At 41.9% G+C, this 21,514-nt stretch overlaps 1 protein-coding gene across 2 annotated transcripts in view; it reads right to left on the bottom strand.

The window, feature by feature from the left end:
- The window catches only part of PCSK5 (proprotein convertase subtilisin/kexin type 5), a 517,126-nt gene that overhangs the window by 101,709 nt on the left and 393,903 nt on the right, over positions 1–21,514 (bottom strand). For both annotated transcript variants that reach the window (XM_070375753.1, XM_070375751.1), the window contains exon 21: positions 5,550–5,652. In XM_070375753.1, coding sequence (XP_070231854.1) covers positions 5,550–5,652 — 103 coding nt within the window. The remainder of the gene's footprint in view (positions 1–5,549; positions 5,653–21,514) is intronic.

The raw sequence follows: 21,514 nt of genomic DNA on the forward strand, positions 1-21,514 counted from the left end.
GTGAACCATTCTGAGTCCCACAGGCCTCATGGAAAGGAAGAAGGTGTAAAACCAAATGCTGGAAGAGCTGCTGGAGGTGAAGTTCTCAACATTGGCACTAAATTTTCCAGAGACCCCAGTGTGTGTGTGTGTAGAGAGAGAGAGAGAGAGAGAGAGAAGTGAACTGAAACAGAAAAGATGCAAGTTAGGGTTAGCTGGACCTCCCTGTTGACTGTTGGTTTGCCTAACTAAAACCGTCACAAGAGTATTTACTGTAATTTCTTGGTAATGTTGTAACAGAATTAAATCTGACAAAAGGGTTTTTTCCCCCTGAGTTCTCGAAACAGATCAAATAAAACATTTGAGGGTGGGTCAGAAAACTTTTACATGTTTTTAATTAGTTCATGGGCTCTGCAATTCCTCAGGACTGGGTTGGGAAATTATCTTGGGCAGTGAGGACCATGACATTATAGAGCGATTGAATTGGGCAGAAAGTTCATTCGGATTTTTCCATACGATATTATGGAAAAACCCAAACAAACATTTTGGCCAACCTGATACATGTTATATAGCCATGACAAAGACTGTACCCCACGTTTTAAATCATCTCGAAGGAGCAAAATAAACCCAAAGGTTTGTAGAAAATGTAATGGCAACCCAGTCCAGTATTCTTGCCTGGGAAATCCCATGGACAGAGGATCCTGGTGGGCTGTGTATGGTCCCTGGGGTCACAAAAGTCAGACTCAACAAGTGACTAAACCGCCACCACCACCAAAGGGAAAACTAGAAGATAAAGAAAGGGCTTTTCAATTTCCTGTAAAACAACTTCAGAGTTAAATGATTTAAAAAATTTTTATTATGGAAAAACTTAAACATGTAAAATAAACAATACATAACAGAAACCACCACCCCCACCACCACTCAGGTACTCATCTTTCAGCTTCACCAATTATCAGCACATGCGCAATCTTATTTCACCTACATTCCCACTGATTTTCTTCTCTCTCATATTAGGAAAACCTCTAAGTTAACATTTCTTTCCCAGATAAAAACTCCTTTAGGGATGACCTTTATTCTGTCAGTACTACAGATCCTCCCAAAGCGTAAGATTAGAAAGAAACCCAGAGGGCCCTTTAGTCCTGTTTGTCCCGTTTGCCCCACCTTACTGCTACCCCATGTCCATTTTCTGCCAGTCTCTGGCCTGCTGTGCCTACTAGTGCCCACTAGAGACTGCATTCCTAAGCTCACTTTCCTCACTTGTAGGTGGTGTTTTCCTTTGGGATTCAGATGTTTCAGACAAAGAAAGGAAACACCAGCAGGAGATCTGAGGATGGGAGGAGAGAGGTTATGGTAATTATTCCTTCTGGAGCCACAGCTTAGGTTCCTCCTTGCATGTTTCTGGAGTGGTTATGTCCCCTCCAGCTCCAGTTTCTATCAAGCCTCTTTTCTTCTAAGGCTACAGGTTTTGCTTCAGGCCTAGGGTGTAAAAGCTGTCCCAGTGTTCTGGTCCCTGAGTGCATCAGCCCTTGACTTTGACCCACCACCCCCAAGTCACCTATTAAAAAAAAAATGGAGTTTGCACCTAACTCAAAACTGGACATAAAGCAGGTGCTGAAGATTGCCTTGAATAGACCTGATTCCAGTAAAGGAAATACTTTGGAGAACACCTAAAGAAAATACCTTGCTGCCCTTTTGAGAACAAACAAGTCAATGACTATATTTTTCAAAATAGTTTCTGAGATCTACACACTTGCTTTTCTGTCTTCAAAAGCTAAACCATGGGCTGCTGAAGCCAGACTATCCACATGGCCCAGGAGACCTCTGATCTTGTACCAATGAGCTTAGACTTTTAAAAATGGCCATTGATGGTAGTTGAACTTTTTTTCACTCCTGGTGAGCCTGGGACAGTCATGACTTCTGCAGTGTACACTGGATGATGGTAGCTGCCTTATTAAACAAATACTAACAAGTTCCCTTAGTTCAAAGATGTTCAAACATGGTGTAGGGTTTGATTGTTGATATGGTGAGGACTTAAAGGAGAAACAGGAGAAACAGAATGTATTTCCAAAATGGTGTCTGTGTCTAATAATATGCCTCAAAGCTGACTTAACACAAATTCAAGAGTCATAGGTATCTTAAAGAGACATTTAGAAAATGTTATCACAGCATTAAGAATTCCTAGTAAGACACTTCTTTTGTTTCCTTCTTTACCTCCTTCCCTCCTTTCTTTCTTTCTTTCTCCCCCTTTTCTTTCTTTCCCTCCCTCCCTCTCTCCTTCTTTCCCTTCCTCCCTCCCTCCCTCCCTCTTTCTTTCTTTTCTTCTTTCTGAGGGAGTTATTTGGAGAGCCAAGCTCATGATGTTAGTTATATACTTTATCAGGTTTGGTAAAACATATATTTATTGATTTATTACTGTGTGCTGATCACTAGAGAATAAAGAGACAAAGACACAACAGTTCATGCTCAGGGTATTAGATCCAGATAAAGAATTAGATGAAATAACTTTTTTTTAAATTTTAATTTTTATTTTATTTTATTTTTAACTTTACAATATTGTATTGGTTTTGCCATATGTCAAAATGAATCCACCACAGGTATACATGTGTTCCCCATCCTGAACCCTCCACCCTCCTCCCTCCCCATACCATCCCTCTGGGTCATCCCAGTGCACCAGCCCCAAGCATCCAGTATCGTGCATCGAACCTGGACTGGCAACTCGTTTCATATATGATATTATACATGTTTCAATGCCATTCTCCCAAATCATCCCACCCTCTCCCTTTCCCACAGAGTCCATAAGACTGTTCTATACATCAGTGTCTCTTTTGCTGTCTCGTATACAGGGTTATTGTTACCATCTTTTTAAATTCCATATATATGCGTTAGTATACTATAATGGTGTTTTTCTTTCTGGCTTACTTCACTCTGTATAATAGGCTCCAGTTTCATCCACCTCATTAGAACTGATTCAAATGTATTCTTTTTAATGGCCGAGTAATACTCCATTGTGTATATGTACCACAGCTTTCTTATCCATTCATCTGCTGATGGACATCTAGGTTGCTTCCATGTCCTGGCTATTATAAACAGTGCTGTGATGAAGATTGGGGTACACGTGTCTCTTTCAATTCTGGTTTCCTCAGTGGGATTGCTGGATCATAAGGCAGTTCTATTTCCAGGTTTTAAAGGAATCTCCACACTGTTTTCCATAGTGGCTGTATTAGTTTGCATTCCCACCAACAGTGTAAGAGGGTTCCCTTTTCTCCACACCCTCTCCAGCATTTATTGCTTGTAGACTTTTGGATCCCAGCCATTCTGACCGGTGTGAGATGATACCTCATTGTGGTTTTGATTTGCATTTCTCTGATAATGAGTGATGTTGAGCATCTTTTCATGTGTTCGTTAGCCATCTGTATGTCTTCTTTGGAGAAATGTCTATTTAGTTCTTTGGCCCATTTTTTGATTGGGTCATTTATTTTTCTGGAATTGAGCTGTAGGAGTTGCTTGTATATTTTTGAGATTAGTTGTTTGTCCATTGCTTCATTTGCTATTATTTTCTCCCATTCTGAAGGCTGTCTTTTCACCTTGCTTATAGTTTCCTTTGTTGTGCAGAAGCTTTTAAGTTTAATTAGGTCCCATTTGTTTATTTTTGCTTTTATTTCCAATATTCTTGGAGGTGGGTCATAGAGGATCCTGCTGTGATGTATGTCAGAGAGTGTTTTGCCTATGTTTTCCTCTAGGAGTTTTATAGTTTCTGGTCTTACGTTTAGATCTTTAATCCATTTTGAGTTTATTTTTGTGCATGGTATTAGAAAGTGTTCTAGTTTCATTCTTTTACAAGTGGTTGACCAGTTTTCCCAGCACCACTTGTTGAAGAGACTGTCTTTAATCCATTGTATATTCTTGCCTCCTTTGTCAAAGATAAGGTGTCCATATGTGTGTGGATTTATCCCTGGGCTTTCTATTTTGTTCCATTGATCTATAGTTCTGTCTTTGTGCCAGTACCATACTGTCTTGATGACGGGATTTCTGTGTGTTGATTTTATATCCTGCAACTTTACTATATTCATTGATTAGTTCTAGTAATTTTCTGGTGGATTCTTTAGGGTTTTCTATGTAGAGGATCATGTAAACTTCCAAACTCATTCTATGAGGCCACCATCACCCTAATACCAAAACCTGACAAAGATGCCACAAAAAAAGAAAACTACAGGCCAATATCACTGATGAACATAGATGCAAAAATCCTTAACAAAATTCTAGCAATCAGAATCCAACAACACATTAAAAAGATCATACACCATGACCAAGTAGGCTTTATCCCAGGGATGCAAGGATTCTTCAATATCCGCAAATCAATCAATGTAATACACCACATTAACAAATTGAAAAATAAAAACCATACGATTATCTCAATAGATGCAGAGAAAGCCTGTGACAAAACTGAACATCCATTTATGATAAAAACTCTCCAGAAAGCAGGAATAGAAGGAACATACCTCAACATAATAAAAGCTATATATGACAAACCCACAGCAAACATTATCCTCAATGGTGAAAAATTGAAAACATTTCCTCTAAAGTCAGGAACAAGACAAGGGTGCCCACTTTCACCATTACTATTCAACATAGTTTTGGAAGTTTTGGCCACAGCAATCAGAGCAGAAAAAGAAATAAAAGGAATCCAAATTGGAAAAGAAGAAGAAATAACTCTTGTGCATGGCAGAGGGGATGTCCATGCTAGAGATTTACTTGCCACTGGAGCAGCCTCATTATATTGATCTTGGGAGAGACCCTGCTTCCTTTGCATTTATCAGAGCAGTGATGAGACCAACAAATATTACATACTAGAATTTATTAATAGAGGAATATTGATTAAAAAATACAGTGTGCTCCCAACTCTCTTCACTAGAGATTCTCAGTGATTAGCAAAGATGCTTGTCCCATTCAGAGATTTGCTATTTCCTCATTCGTTCAGTTATCAAACATTGACTGAGTGCCTACTATTTTCTTAGCACTGTGATAGATAATTGAGGTACAAAGATGAGTATTTTAAGGGGCTTACAGTCTAACAAATAGATTTGTGAATCAGTGTCTTAAAATGTCACAAGTGCAATTATGGAAGTTTGTACAGAGTATAGGGGACATAAAGGTGAGGTTTAATTCTATTGGAAAGAGGTAACAAATGCTTTCATAGAACAGTTCACCCTTGAATTGACTCTAGAAATGTGAGTAGATATTTTATCAGCAGATGGAGATGATGGTTGAAGGATGGGTGTGCAGAAAGGGATGAGATTCTAGGCATCAAAGCCATCACCACCTTCATTGATCAGAAGGCTTATCTAGTGTCCAGGGAACCTATTCTTATGGTGGTTATGGGGTATCATGGCAAGAGGATGCAACAGAAGTGAGCTGTGGCCAGACCACGGTGGTTTTCTATGTCAGGGGAAGGAATCTGATTCTTTTTTTTTTGTATGCTCAAGGGGTGCCTCCAGGTGGTAAGTACCTCTTCCTCCATCCTGCCTCTCATGAGCTTGCAACCCCAGGAGCTACTGAGAAAGGTCGCTCACCTCGTGACAGGGCAGCCTGTGCAGTCTTCCTGGGTTGGTCCTTGGCACTGGATACACGAGGCTTCGCAGATCTGGCAGTGGCCATGCTCATCGATGTATTCTCCTGGGGAACAAAATCTAGCTGTTTATCTTATTTCTACATGAGAGCAACCAGATCCCTCTGTGGCTATGAAAAAACAGTGGAGACAATTCAGAGAGAAGAGACATTGAATGACTCAGCAACCAGTCCTAAATCCTGACTTACGTTGCTGTTGTTCAGTTGCTAAGTCACGTCCGACTCTTGGCAACACTGTGAACTGGAGCATGCCAGGCTTCCCTGTCCTTCACTATCTCCCTGAGTTTGCTCAAACTCATGTCCATTGAGTCAGTGATGCCATCCAACTGTCTCATCCTCTGTTGTCCCCTTCTCCTCCTGCCTTCTATCTTTCCCAGTATCAGAGTCTTTCCCAATGAGTCAGCTCTTCACATCAGGTGGCCAAAGTATTGGAGCTTCAACTTCAGCACCAGTCCTTCCAATGAATATTAAGAGTTGATTTCCTTTATAGTTACAACTATTACTTTCCCACGGGTCCCAGAAGTTAGAACGTCAGAAAGTTACGAGGCAGTGACATTATTCTGAATCTAGTCAACATGTGTTATAGATGTGTTATATAAGTGTTATATGTGTTATATAAGTAGAAAGAGGCTGGGGTGGGGTGTCCTACAGGACCCCCTTACTGAGTTCCTACTAACTTTCCTGTTAAAACCTGAGGGCTCCTGGCCCACAGAGACCCCAGTTATAATCCTGGTTGAGGTCAAGCCACAGGCATGACCTGCCCAGATCTTGTCCCACTGCTCCAGGGTGAGGGGTTGATTGTGATTACTAGCCAGAAATGCCAATTGAATCTTGGCTGACATTGGACAGATGTGAGCTGCATCTCACCCTGAGAGAGTAACAATAAGGAGATAGCCAGAGAAGTTCATCTTTCCCAAGGAAAAACCCATATGAGGCCTTCCCACATGAACGTTTCATAAAAGTTTAACACACTTGGGGACATTTAAAAATTTTTTCACATGGCAAAGGCAGTGGAGAGAAGCCAGCTTTATTGCTGGTGATAATCCAATAATGGGTCTCCATTCATTGAATTCAACCCTTTATCCACACTACATTGTCATTGTCTTAAAAAGAAAAAAAAAAGTGGAAAAATGTCTCAGTCAGATCCAAAGACCCACTTTGTATGATGTGGAAACTGATTACACCCAGGAAATATAGTTTCAGATTTCAGTCGAGTCACAACCTTCTCTTGCCCCTCTACCTCACTTCCAACTTTCACAGCCCTGTAAGCCTGTTGCGTTGTCGGTTTGAGATCCAGCCAGCCAGAAGAGGGATGGGGCAAGACTTGCCCCTGGTTAAGTCAAATGGTCTAACTCAAACTCCAAGGTTCACAGCCTGATTTATTGCAGTTGTCTTGCAAAAAGCCCTGGAAACTTGAACTTTACTGATGAGGAGGGGAGTGAAGTCCACCCCTCTGCCTTTCCCCATAGCTTTACTGAACTAGCAGAATTGGGTAAGGCAGACCTTACTTACATAAATCTTCCACTTGCTAGCACTAAAGCACAGAAGTGAAAATGAAGAGGCAACTAGAATTTGCCTTTACATAGCAGAAAAAGCCTTTTACAGAGACTAAGTCTATTGGTTTTGTTAATTAATGGGGAAGAATATATACTCAGAGCAGAGCAAGAATCTAACAGTGGCCCACCCTGCATATCTTGGATTCTTTTCTTCATTGCCAGGATGCAATGTGGACCAGAAAAGTATAATTTTTAGAATGGGACTATGGTTCTTAGCCCAGGAGTGACTCCCAGAAGTCCTAGCCCCTAAAGAGTGAGGAACCAGAGAGGGCAAAGAACGCAGAGGTTGTTCACTGCGCTAAAAGCCCAAATCTAGTTGAAGCGAAAACCACTGCTCCCCCCAGGTTCATCTCACCAAGCCAGGCACTCTGGTGTGGGCAGCCTCTGCCTCTGTAGGGAGCAGCACCCTTTACTAATTCACGCAAAAGTGTTAGAATGGACTAGTTGTACTTTTGGTAATCAGCATCCTGAGGCAGAAAAAGCTGGGATTTCTGTCTAGTAGGAGTGGTGGTTTCAAGATGGGGCTGTCTCACTCAATTACAATACAGGCATTGTATTTCTGCAGGCTTCTTTTTATTTACTCAGACTCCCCCATTTCACCTCTTTGTTATTACCCTTGCTGAAATCTCTTCCATTTTTGCTGAGGGAGGCACAGTCAGTTGAGCAGTGTGATTTTCAGCCCAGGCATCAGCAGGATAAAGAGCAGAGGAGGACCCAGGGTGGACCAGGTGGGAAGAAGCAGATCATGCCTGCACGGCCAATGAAAATGATCTGTGTTTAGAGTTAGATGACAGCTATGTGTCTTTCAAAAGATATGTGCTGAGGGCAACAGGAATGGGAGACAGTCACAGAGACTCCTAAACCCAAAGAAAGTGTATTCTAGAGAAATGTAGGATCATGGAGAACACAGCTCACTCATTCATTCATTCCATGGATATTTTTTGAACTTCTGTGTGCCAGGTACTCGGTGAGATTTAGATACACACATTTTAAGAGGCCCTTTTCTTGGGTTTGCAAAGATTTTGCGGTAGAATGATTTGTAAAGAAATAGTTATAATACAAATGCTGGCCACATGCCTTTGACTTTTTGGACAGTCTAGGTTAAAGTCTTAAACAAAAAAGCAAGGGCATATGCTAGACTCTGCTAGACCTAGAGGCAAAGACCATCCCTTTGCCTTGGCACGCATGCATGTAGGAACTGACACAGTGATGTGGGTCTCCCAGCTCCTAGTATCCATCTACCTTAACCTCCATGATATATCAGAGGCAGTGCTAGGGTAGGATTTTAAACTAAGTACACCTTGCTCTGCTAAATCGAATGCTACTTAGCTGGTTCTGAGAGTTATCCCGTATCTATACCCAGAATCTCCTTTGTAATTACAGGTGATGCATGGCTAGGTCAAGCAAGAGTTATCCAGTTATTACTGTGAAAATTTTAAATTCTACTCTGTATCTGATTTGCCTCCTCTTTGGCTTCCGTAAGCCAGTAGGTGGCACTGACAGCTTGGACTTCTACTTCTTGATCTGCTCACCTATTATGGCCTCTGTTGGTGTTCACAGAATGCCAACTTAGATATAATCATCACTTGGAATTGCCCCATCTCGAGTGAGATTTCAAGTACACACTCCAAACACAACCTTCTTATGCCCCACTATGAATCTAGCTTACCGTAGGTGGAGCCCTAGGCCACTTGGTCATCTTTTTCATTCATCTGTCTAGTTCCCTCTTGCATTCCTTATTTGGACTAGGCCAACCTTTCCAAGACCCAAGTCCCACCCATTTTATCTCCACTGTTTCTCAGAATGTGACGTCACTACCTAATTTGCTGTTAAGATACTGAGTATCCCCGGCATCTTTTTTTATTTTCTTTTTCAATGTCAAAATTCCTGTGTTATTGACTGTTCACTTGTCCCCTGTCTTTGAGGAAGTTAATTTTTTTTTTCCTGGCCATTGTCAACTCTCCATCTAATGCTTTTAGTCTTTCCTCAGGGTATTTCCCCACCAGTCTTTCTTTAATGTTTTCTTCACGTCTTCATCCTCTGATCTGTAAAAGTTCTCCCCAACTTAAAACCTTCCCAAGCATTTTTCTTCCCTAATAAGTGACTCTTTAAGCCTTTTCCCTCCTACCATTTGGAAACTAAATGGAGAAAACCTCATATTATGTAAGAGTCAGCATAGGACAGCTAAACTGTTCATCTCTCTCCTGTCTGCACACCTCTTAACTTGAGAGCAAGTTCTGGCTTTGGAACAGATGAGAAGAGAGGAACCTGCCCCATTTCTCATATTTATGTAGATGTCTGATTAGTTACATAAACTACTACCCCAAGCCCTTGGAGGCACAAAAGTTCCACTGCACATTTGAAACCAAAAAAAAAAACCCCAGATTCCAACAACGTACTTTTTTTTTTTTTTTGATTGTTGGAACAATAAATTCTTGTCATCTGTCTTCATTGCACAATGAAGCTGAATGTTTATGACAGGCGTGATATACAAAATTCTTAGGAAAAATCACTTTTAGCACAGACTTCAGGGGTCAGTATTTTTGTTCTCCACCTCATCCTATAGGCTCTTCCTTCTGGTGTCTTCATTCATTATTATCATGTCCAAATTATCTTTCTTCTGTCATCAGAAAAATTTTCATTCTCCTTTTAGTTTCTTTCTCATCTTCTAATAATTCAAAGGACACTGAGACAGTAGGGTTTCCTGGTTGGGAATGATGTCTCTGCAGACACAGCTTAAAAATTAATACTTGTAAAAGAGGCTTAGTCTGCCCGTTCTACCTGTTGATGACATTGCGGAATGTGTTTGTTTCAACAAGTCTAAGTTATAAATAAACTTTATGAAATCATCCAGAATAGGTGAACATTGATTACATCCTCCACAGATACTAAATTTGGTCGAGACTCACATGATAATATCTTTTAGGCTTACATGGGCCAGAAGAGCTTCATGTCTCCCGTGGAAATGCTATGATTTCTTTTGTACCTTGTAATATTTCTTTAATGATTAGAGCCACATTTATTGTAATATTTAAGCAAATATATAAACTCAGTAAATTAAACATATAAGTAGATTATAATGTGAGTTTAAAACAACTTTTTATCAAGGGTGATTAATTAGAGAAAATCAGGAGGGACACTGGGATAAGAAATCAGTCATTTCGTTTTTGATCCAGTTATTTCAGTGAGCAAACTTCAGTTCAGTTCAGTTCAGTTCAGTTGCTCAGTCATGTCTGACTCCTTGCAACCTAATGAACCGCAGTACGCCAGGCCTCCCTGTCCATCACCAACTCCTGGAGTCCACCCAAACCCATGTCCATTGTGTTGGTGATGCCATCCTCTGTCGTCCCCTTCTTCTTCTGCCCTCGATCTTACCCAGCATTAGGGTCTTTTCAAATGAGTCAGTTCTCTGCATCAGGTGGCCAAAGTATTGGAGTTTCAGCTTCAACATCTGTCCCTCCAATGAACACCCAGGACTGATCTCCTTTAGGATGGACTGGTTGGATCTCCTTGCAGTCCAACGGACTCTCAAGAGTCTTCTCCAACACCACAGTTCAAAAGCATCAGTTCTTCTGCACTCAGCTTTCTCTCTTGGGGTACCTGAATTATCTGTAGACCTCTGTTTAAGTGCCTTAGCACTCAGATACCAGAAACCATAGAATGTGACCTTCCTGAATGTCTCTACAACCAGAAGTGCTAATCAAATACTACTATTTCTCTGCAGGGATGTCAGTAACTAGTTTCCAACTTAAGAAACCACTGTGTGAAGATAGTTTTCATGAAAAAAATCTATATATTTATTGTGTTTCACTAGCTTAAATAAATATGCTCAGTAATACTTTCAACTAGTTGTAAGTTATATACTAATGAAATAGTTCAGGTTTTAAGGCCTCGTTAAGTGTGGAGTTTTATAGCAAGACTCAAAATATGAGGCCATCAACTGAGACTGTAATATCTTCACTTAAAAGTCTACACAATTATTCATCCTTAAAAAGGAAGGAAATTTCTTATACATGCTACAACATGGATGAACCTTGAAGACATATGCTAAGTGAAATATATCAGTCACAAAAGGACAAATATCATATGATTCCATTTATGCAAGGTACCTAGAGTCATCAACTTCAGAGAAACAGAAAGTAAAAGGGAGGTTGCCAGGAGCTGGGGAAATAGAATGGGGGAGTTAACTCCCTAAAGGGTACAGAATTTCAGCTGGGGAATATGAAAAATTATTGTGATGTATCCTTGGTGGTAAGGGTTGCACTACAGTGTGCATAGTAATTAATGTTGTAGGTCTATACATTAATAATGGTTAAAAAGGTAAATTTTATTTTTAAACTTTTCATTTTGTATTGGGGCATAGCCAATTAACAATGTTGTGATAGTTTCAGGTGGACAGTGAAGGGACTCAGCCATACAGATACATGTATCCATTCTCCCTGAAACTTCCCTCCCTGTCCAGGCTGCCACATAACCTGGAGCAGAGTTCCCTGTGCTATACAGTGGGTCTTTGTTGGTTATTAAAATGGTAAATTTTATATTATATACATTTTGCCATACACACAAAGTCTACACAATGAGTTTATTTCTTAGCAGGGCAATACTTAATTTTAACCAAAATCTCAGAATTATCAGCCTGTGGAGATGCATTTGAAAAGCACCAGCCATCTTGGAGAGCTAGTTTGTTTCAGAGTCTTGGGAGACCTCTTATACTCATGGAGATAAGTGAGGAAGTGGATAAAGCTTGTGACAGTGGAGAAAGCTGGCAGCTGGCACACTGTTTCCTTTGCATTAGGATTTACAAAGATAGAGTGAACATCAAGCGACTCAAAGGAGAGGTGTTTCCACAGCCTGGAGGTGTCTGGGGCTGCTGCTGCTCTCTCCTGTCCTGCCAATGATTCCCGCTTTTACTCCTCCACAGGCTTTTCTAATTGATGAAACTTATCTTTGCTGATCTCATTGCATTTTCATTTTCAGGCGCTAGTGTTCTGTGTGGTTTGTGCAGATGCTCTGAAAGGCTAGTCTGGCACCCACCCCCCACATATCCTGGCACTCCTGCAAAAAGGATAGATCATAAAGTGTGGATCTAACACACTGCAAATGTTGTTTCCCTCTACCTGCATGCTGAATGAAGAGTAAGGAATCAAGAGTTGATCCTTTGAGTTTTTCCACTGTTGTTGTTTGGACCCTGACCACAGGCTTCTTTAAAAAAAAATGTATCCAGTGTATGCACCCCAGTGTTCATTGCAGCACTACTTACAATAGGTAAATAGTCCAGGGCATTTAGGTTGCTTCCAGGTCATTGAAGCAACCTAAATGTCCATCAACAGAGGAATGGATAAAGAAGATGTGGTACATATATACAATGGAATATTACTCAGCTATGAAAAGGAATGACAACTGTTTCATTTGCAGAGACATGGATAGACCTAAAGACTGTCATACAGAGTGAAATCAGAAAGGGAAAAACAAGCATCATATAATACCACTTATGTGTAGAATCTAGAAAAATGATACAGATGAACTTGTTTGCAAAGCAGAAATAGAGACACAGATGTAGAGAACAAATATCCAGATACCAAGTGGGGAAGGGGATGGATGGGATGAATTAGGAAATTTGGATTGACATATATACACTGCTTTGTATTATATAAAATAGATAACTAGTGAGAACCTAAAAAAAATTTATCCAGTGTGAAGTCTTGGCCAACATACCTGAATAGAGTGGTGATGTAGCAATCACACAAACTCCCATTCACTGACACCTACCATGTTAGAAATAGTGTTCTAAGCCAATAATGTTTAAGGCAAACAATAGTTTGTTTTATAAATGAGAAACTGAGGCTCAGAGGGTTGAAAAATTTGCATAAATTCATTCAACTAGGTCAGTCACAGTGTTGGGTTGTGACTCAGATGTGTCTGTGCCCATGCTCTTTCTGCAAGATTTCCCTGGTACAAATTCATTTCCACTTTTGGAGTTCCAAGTAGCTTTGCTATTTATGAAGAGAAAGAACGGAGCACATGCCTGCTCTAAACCACTTGATGAGGTAAGGGTATCAAAAAGGAATTCACTGTGTAAACAAATGAACTTTGAGCAGGCATGGTGCACTAAGCAGATTTACTCAGTGACTGAATATGCCCTCCACATTTATTTTCTCTGATACAATAGCCACCATTTATTAAAAGACAATTCTGTTTATTGAATAGAGATCTTACAGACAGCTTATTCTGTCCACTAGGATAGAAGCTTTTAAGGGAAACCCCCACTTTTTAAAAAATGAATAAAATAATTGATTGGAGCTCTGCAAAGGGATTTTTCTATACTTAACTGCTGTCCAAAACCAAAATAAACTACCTCCTAAGAAATAGCTTACAATCAGAATTATAGTAACCTTTCTCTGGTCCCTCAATTTATATGAAAATTTAGTATAGATCGACTGGTTCCTGTATATCTTTTTCTCAATTAAGAGAATTTTGCATAGCCTTTATGTTAGTGAAAAATCACTCTTAAGTCTTAGTCAGGGAAGCTGAAATTAAAGACACTGAACAGTTGATTCTAGAATCAGGCACAAGAGAACACAAGAGGCATGAGTATGATTATTATCTGTAATTAAACAAAATAAATGTACAGAGCCTATTGTTAAATCTGTGGATGAGGGAAACTGTGAGCACTTTCCCACAAGCAGGGTTCAGTGGGTAGGAGCCATTTTTTCACCCATTGGAGGGGTACAAACTGCTGTAATGCTATCTGCTCTCCCTGTAAGCGAACCTAGGCTCACTGCAGGTTCTTCTGGGCACTCCATCCCTCTCTTCCTCGGAGGTAAGGTTTTATCCCCCAGTGTTCAGTGTTCCCATCGTTTGTACCAGAGAGACCACTCATGGGAGAAACCGTACAGATTCGGATATGTTCATGGTAAGGGGTTATGTGAGGTTCAGTACCCAGTGCTGGAAGTAAGGGACCATAATTTGGGAGAATGACTTGTTTACCTTTTGGAAAACATGGCTGATTTCCTGGGGCAGGTCACGCTTGGGTGACGCTTGTTGAGACAACCAGTGACCTGAGAGGAGAGGTTGCTGACTAGAGCTTCCTATAAGCCCGAGAGTGATCATGGGCGCTGTGAGGCCTTGAGGACTGTATCATTTCCCTGCACCTCAGACCCGATGAAGATGGCAGGTGAAACTATCAGGGCTGTGGCCCACAGAGCCTTCCTGACACTTTTGAACTAAACTAGCCCATGAATTGGTTGAACCCAAAGTCTTTCCCAAGGATCTAATACAATCTAAATGTGTTCTGTGATGGTGGGAGTCCTGAACACAAGCACAAGATGAGACTTGTTATCATCCACTTTCTTTGCTAGAGTGACCCAGAGAGCCTCCCTAAATAACCACTTTTATTGGTTGTTGGTTATTTTATTGGTTAAAAAACTTGCTCTTTCTTTTTTTTTTTTTTTTTTTTTTTAAACATAAGTTGGTGCAGCCATTGTGGAAAACAGTATGGAAGTTTCTCAAAAAGCTGAAAAATAGGATTACCATATGACCCTGCAATTTCACTCCTGAGTACCTATCCAAAAAAACCCCTAAATGCCAATGTGAATAGATAGTGCAGCCCAGTGTTCATAGCAGCATTGTTTACAATTGCCAAGATATGGAAGTAACCTAAGTGTCCATCAACAGATGATTGGATACATGGGATATATATGTGTGTGTGTATAAAACACTACTACTATTCCTTAAAAAAGAATAAATTTTACCATTTTCAACAACATGGATGGACCAGGAGGTTATTATACTAAGTGAAATAAGTCAGAAAGACAAGTACTGTATGATATCTCTTGTATGTGGAATCTAAACTAGTGACTATAACAAAAAAGAAACAGACTCATGGATACAGAGAGCAAACTAGTGGTTACCAGTGGAAGCGGGAGGGGCAGTACAGTGGTGGGAGAGTGGGTGTTACAAACTACTGGATGCAAGATAGGCTCAAGGATGTATTTTACAACATGGGGACTATAGCCAATATTTTGTAATAGCTGTAAATGCAAAGTCACCTTTAAAAATTATATAAAAATTTTTTAAAAATTAAAAAATAAGATGAACATAAAAGCCCAAACCCATGCTCTTAAGCCCATCAAGGCACCACTACTGTCCCTTCCCCAATGCCAGTGCCCCTGGGAAGGAACATCCTCAAATTATCCTTCTAATCTTGCTCTGCAGTAACACATCCAGCGTACTGTCTTTGTCTTTCCTCTTCCTCTCTTAATCTTTCCTCTCCCTTCCTTAATCTTTCCTTTTCCTTCCTTAATATTTCCTCTCCCTTCCTTAGCCTTTCTGCAAGCCCTGCCTGCTAACTCTAAGTTGCAGACTAATTGCTAATTAAGAGAAAGAGAAGCTCCTGGAAAGAGAAAGAAGTTGCCTTCCAAGGCCTAGGGCTCTATCTGCACCTGAGCTGGTAATTGACAACTTAGTCTTTCATTGGGTCATCATTAACTCTCCCCATCCTCAGGCAGGGGATGCTGCCTTCTAAGAGATGGTTTGGTTTGCCTAGTGACAGGTCTGAGTGGAGCATGGCACCCAGCACACCTCAGTCCCTTAGTGACCAGGGAAGCATTTGATGAGTCAGGCTGCCATATGTTTTGTTGAGAGTAACCAGATTGTGCTTTTGAAAAGACTCAAGTATGGAAATAAGACAGGGAACCAAAGTCTGCCTTGTGCCTACAGTGGAGTGCCAGCCTAGGAGGAATAATTGTCTTGGGTAAATGCACAAATTTCAGAGTTATCCCCACCACCTGGGTTTGATTTTGGCTTCCTTCTCCAGCTGCCTGACATTAATCAAGTCACATATTTCCCTGACATTCCTCTTCTGTGTACTGTGTATTGTGGATAATATTTTCTTTCTCACAGAATGTGGTGGGGATCAAATGAGAAAACGGACCTGAAAGTGCCTTGCATAGTGGATAAAAGAATGGTAGCTGCAGTTATCATGTACTTTGGTGTGTTATCTCATTAAATGTCAAATTAATAAGGTAGGGTGAAGTGAAAGTGTTAGTCGCTCAGTTGTGTCCGACTCTTTGCGACCCCATGGACTGTAGCCTGCCTGGCTCCTCTGTCCATGGCCTTCTCCAGGGAAGAATACTGGAGTAGGTAGCCACTCTTTTCTCCAGGGGATCTTCTTGACCCAGAGATTGAACTCGAGTCTGCATTGCAGGCACATTCTTTACTGTGTGAGCCAGGGTAGGAGCTATCAACTTAATTGGGAATTTAAGCATCAAAATGTTAATTCTCTGACCATCACTCATATATCCTGGTCTCACTAGATCCCAAGTTGTGCCTTCTTCACTACCCTTGAGGGGACTTGAACGTATTGCCTGCATAGGCCCGTGGCAATGAGGCAACTGAAATTAGCAACCTGTATAACTAGAACATTCCCTTCTCAAAGCAATTCAGCTGCAAGATACAACTTGCACACCTCACGTACCTCATGAAGGCAAGGTCATCTTCATACATAATTAGCAGCCCCTTGGAGCCAGCCTCCCTCTATCAGAGCAGCAGCTTTCCCTGAATTTAGCTGTGGAAACTTCTGAGGCCGTGACTATGCCCTTCTCAGCCTGCTGAGGTAGAAGTTTGGGAAGGCACACGAGGCTTTTTCCAAGTGGAGTCTCACTAAGTCAGGCACAGAGCGTGGGATTCTGCGCCGCATGCTGGGGTGGGCACTGCTCTTGGACAGCCCGCTTCTCCTTTAGGTGAGAGGCCCAGGACAGGCCCTAGCTTCTTTCCTTGGCTGTCATTGGGACAGATTACAGTGTTCCCTCTCTGTCTCAGTGACGCTGGCACACATAAGCAGACGACAGTGGAAGTGGGGGCGGTGTTGTAGGTTATGAGTGTTGTGTGCTCCGTGTGTGGCCAGGGGGATGGGTGGGGGAGTTCGTGTTGTGAGGCAAGGGGCCTCAGACTCCCTGGGTGTCAGAGGGAAGAGTCTCAGGTGTGTCCCTGCCCACCAGCCTCCTTCTGCATGGTTTGTATCTGATTAGAGCTTTAGGCTCTGCCCAGAGCATGGGATCCAGGACTAGAAGCTCACTTGGCACCACCATAGAATGCCCTAGCCTCCCTCTCCACTCTTCAGGATTCCTCTCTTTCCCATTGAGCCCCTGGATGACCATGCACTGGCCTTTCCTCACTGAGAGAGGAGAGAGGCTGGAACAGGTGAAGTGCTTGTATATGTTGGAACCAGCTGTCCTAGCTGTGAATCCCAGGGCTCTCTCCTGTGTAAACTTGCACATGTGCTGGAACTTCTCCCCTGGGCCTGACCGCCATTCTTCACAGCCAAGCCCACCTCAAAGCAGACCCTTAGCATCTCCCCAGGGGCCACTGCATCTTCCTGCTTTACTTACATCATTGTCCCGGCTAGGGGAGGGGCTCTTCAGCATCACTGTTGGGGAACAGACCCCATGGTAGGGGGTCCTGTGCCCTCTGGGACCAGCCCCTGGCCCCAGGTCTGCAGCCAGCAGGCGGAGAGGTGGGGCTCGTCATCCAGGACTCCAGAAGCCTGGCACTCCCTATAAATTCCCTGAGATCCCCACAGGCAGAGCTGATGAGTCAGGCTCTCCTCCCCTTTTCAAACTTCCTCTGGCGGCTGTCTGACCTGCTTTGACTCCTTTTTCCTTTCAAGGCTGCTCTTAATATTTATCTTAACCAGATTTTACACGGTGCAATGTGCCTGAGGCCCCTAGTCCTCCCAGAGCAGGAGAGGGCCGGTTTCTCTCTCTGCCACTCACTGTTCACCAAAATGGGCAGGGATGGGCTGTGGAAGAGCTGCCTGTGGGCTCGGGAACTTTTGGTTATGCAATCATCGAGTGTAATTTAGGTTGTAATTTCCTAAATATGAATTTGTAAGAGGCCAGCATTTTCTATGGGATAAATACAAGTGCTCACTATGGTAGCATGAATGATGGGCAGGCAGAACTGCTAAGAGGAACAGGGACAGGAGAAGGATGACACGTGTGTTTTGGGGATTAGAAGTCCAGGTCATGGATCAGGTATAAGGGGACCTTTTCTGGGATAGCTGCTGGGTGCTTTCTCGATGGTTCCACATTTAATTCTCAGAGCCAACTTGTAGATGTAAGCACTGCTCTCATTTTGAAGATGAGGAAACTGAGGCTCAGGAAATTTAATCTGTCAAAGATCACTTAATTAGTGATAATCCAAATAGCTCACACTTACTCACTAATGGCCGAATGCTTGGAATTGTCCTGAGCACTTGGCATGTATTAAATCAGTCCTTATAATAATCCCATGGGGAAAGGAGGACTCTGTGTACAGCTGGTATTTTGTTTTTTAAAAATGATCCTAATTTTTCTGTTGAGAAAGTTGAGTCAATGAGATATGAAGTGACCTATTACAGTCACCCAGCTGGTGGCAGAGCTGGGACTTAAACCTAAGAGGTTAGATTCCAAACTCTGCTTCTTTAATCCTGGTTTTGCAGCACTCCTTTCCCCAGAAGACAGTGGAGATGGTATTTATCCCAGGCCCTGCTCACTTCTCATGCGCCTCTTCCACAATACCGGAAATTCGAATAACTGGTGGGGTGTTTGTGTGTGTGTGTGTATGGGGATAAGTTCCGCAATCCTAGGCACCTCAGTTGTGCAACCTGCACTATTCTTTTTTTTTTTTTTTCATTTATTTTTAAGTTGGAGTATAATAGCTTTTCAATATTGTGCTCGTTTCTGCTGTACAGCAGCATGAATGAGCTATGCTGCTGCTGCTGTTCAGTTGCTAAGTTGTATAGACTCAAGTGTTCAAAACTTAATGGTTGCCCAGGGCATCCGGTTCTCATCGTACCCCTCCCTGAAGACAGGGCCATTTCTTGTTTAGTTTTGGGTCCTCGTGGCTTTACCGCATCAGTAGAAGATAGTTCCTAGACTTGTTTTGTGTTTTGGGGGGAGAAATTCAATAAATATTTGTTTGTTGTACTGAAATCAGTGACTTGGGCCTGAAAAATATAGGGGAAATGGAGCATATTTCGGGAGGGGAACACTTAGAAAGCAAAGGATTGGGAGACTGGATGAGGCATGTCTCTGTGACTCAGGAAAATGTTTGGATGGACTGAAGCAAAAACTGAGTTTGGAGAGAGGATACAGATCATGGAACATCAGACAGAGGTGTATCAGATGCGTGGGGTTGGCCAAAGTGAGCTGTGGGAGATCTAGGCATAGTGTCACTGATGAGAATAACTTTGGTGGACGATCACCCTGTTCAGGGGAGACTGACTGAACTGGGGGGCACAGTCTGAAAAGTCAGCTCTGAAGTTGCCTCAGAAATCCTGGAATGAGGGAGTTGGAGCTGTTGCAGCCCAAATCATGACGATAAGGTGGTTTGAGGAAACAGAGTCACAGGCTCTCAGGGAGAGGGGGATTTTGGAGCTTATCTACTCTCACTACTCCCCGTCCCTTATGGATCAGGCTTAATCGTCTCAGTGGTTTCCAGTCCAGTGACTGCCCAGTGTTTGAATGAAAACGAAAAGGGAGAACTCATTCTTCTCCATTTTTGGAAAATCCTGTCAGAAATGTCTTTGTAGTTAGTAGGCCAAAATGGCTTCTGAGTAAATTTCACATATCAGTCATTTCCAAAGAAGAAATAACTACTATGAAAAGAAAAAACATATTTATGAGAATAGTGAAAAGAATCAGATTTGAGTCCAAGACTCAGGCACATGTGGCTTCGAGTAAATAGGTAATTGCTGAGCTTTAGTTACTTCTGTGACAGTGGGGATAAAACATATCCTGCCTGGTTCTCTAGTTTATTTGGAGGATCAAGTGCTATGCTTTGTGACAGTGTTTTGGAAACTTCAAAATGCCTTATAAAGAAGGGGAAGATATGATGATTAATGCTCCACAGGAGGGAATACAGTACAGTTTAGTGACGGACAAAGTTGGATCCATATTCTGACTTTACCGCTTTCTGTGTGTGATCTGGGGCTCTACTTCTAACTTCATTTCCATAGCTGCAAAATGGAATACAAATAGCCCTACTGTATAGAGTTGTTGTGACAACTATTTGATAAACGACTCAAAAGCACTTAGCATGGAGTCTGCCTGACATATAATAAGCTTTGAATAAATACAATTACTGATTGTTGGTAAATGATGGCTCCAGCACACAGGAGACGAGCTGAGAACAAGAAATCAAATCCATGGACTTGAGCTTTAGGGATTAAAGAAGTGGTGGTAGCATTGATAGGGCCTGAGAATGTGAGGAAAGCTGGTTGGGATGAACTGGCACGTGTTTTGAAAATGCACAGCTCCCGGGATGGTGCTGTGTGTTTATACAGATGCCCAGGCAGGATTTTGACAGTGGTTGTTTTCTGGGTCTGCTCAACAGTGAGCAGCTGTGTTCCCTATCCGACGCACGTATAACAAGAGTTGATGGAGTAAACTATAGTGCAGGCGTTCACAGCCCATTCCGCCAAGAGCCATGCCATAAGCAATCAGGCGCTCAGTGCATTATTACCAGATAGAGTGTCATGTTTAGATGCCAAGACGTGAAAGAAATGTCATCACCTACATTCCGGTGGAGGGGCCATCCTGTGCTTGGCTGGATGGCTGTTTGGCAGAAAAGTCAAACATCTGTAGACATTCAAATATAAAACCCATGTGGAAGGAAGGTCAGCTGTTACAAAGGGCTCTTATCATAGTGATTTCAGATGCTTCCTTGTGCTTCGTGCCCATCCTATAACATGCTTTTCAATCAGTGATGAGTCTCAGGTAAGTGAACTAGCATTAGTAGGTTAAAGGCGCATCACACTGGCAGAGGCTATGCTTGTGGAAGGTGCAGTGAGCAGTGTCCTTATAATCAATGCTAATCAATCTGGCTAAGTGCCTGGTAAGGTGAGAGCATGAGTTTGATATGATTTGTGTTCAGGAGAGCTAGCACTTTGAAAAGTCTATATTTCTCAAGAAAGTTTCATCAGTTAACTATCAGGCAAGCTGATATTCATCTAGGAGATCCCGTTTTTACAGATGAAAAAGCTGAAAATGAGAGTTTACACAGTTTGCCCCAAATCACTCAATTTGCCTGTTGCGTGTCCATATTCAGCTCTGCTGAGGGGAAAAGAAATAATCATTTGGGAAAACTGTGGAGAGAAATAAAGGCAAAACAATACCCAGAGATGATAGAAGCTGTGCTTTTTCTTGGTTGGCAAAGGACTTGATACCAGAAGGCTGTTGATAGTGACATTCAACTTAGCTCACATATTAAAATTCTAGAGCTCCATGGGGTCACACAGAGTCGAACACGACTCAGTGACTAAACAATGAAAGTTGTCAAAACATTTTGGTAAATAATCTATTTGGAGTCAGGAA

Source organism: Bos mutus, chromosome 8 (genome assembly GCF_027580195.1).
Source record: "Bos mutus isolate GX-2022 chromosome 8, NWIPB_WYAK_1.1, whole genome shotgun sequence".
NCBI lineage: Eukaryota > Metazoa > Chordata > Mammalia > Artiodactyla > Bovidae > Bos > Bos mutus.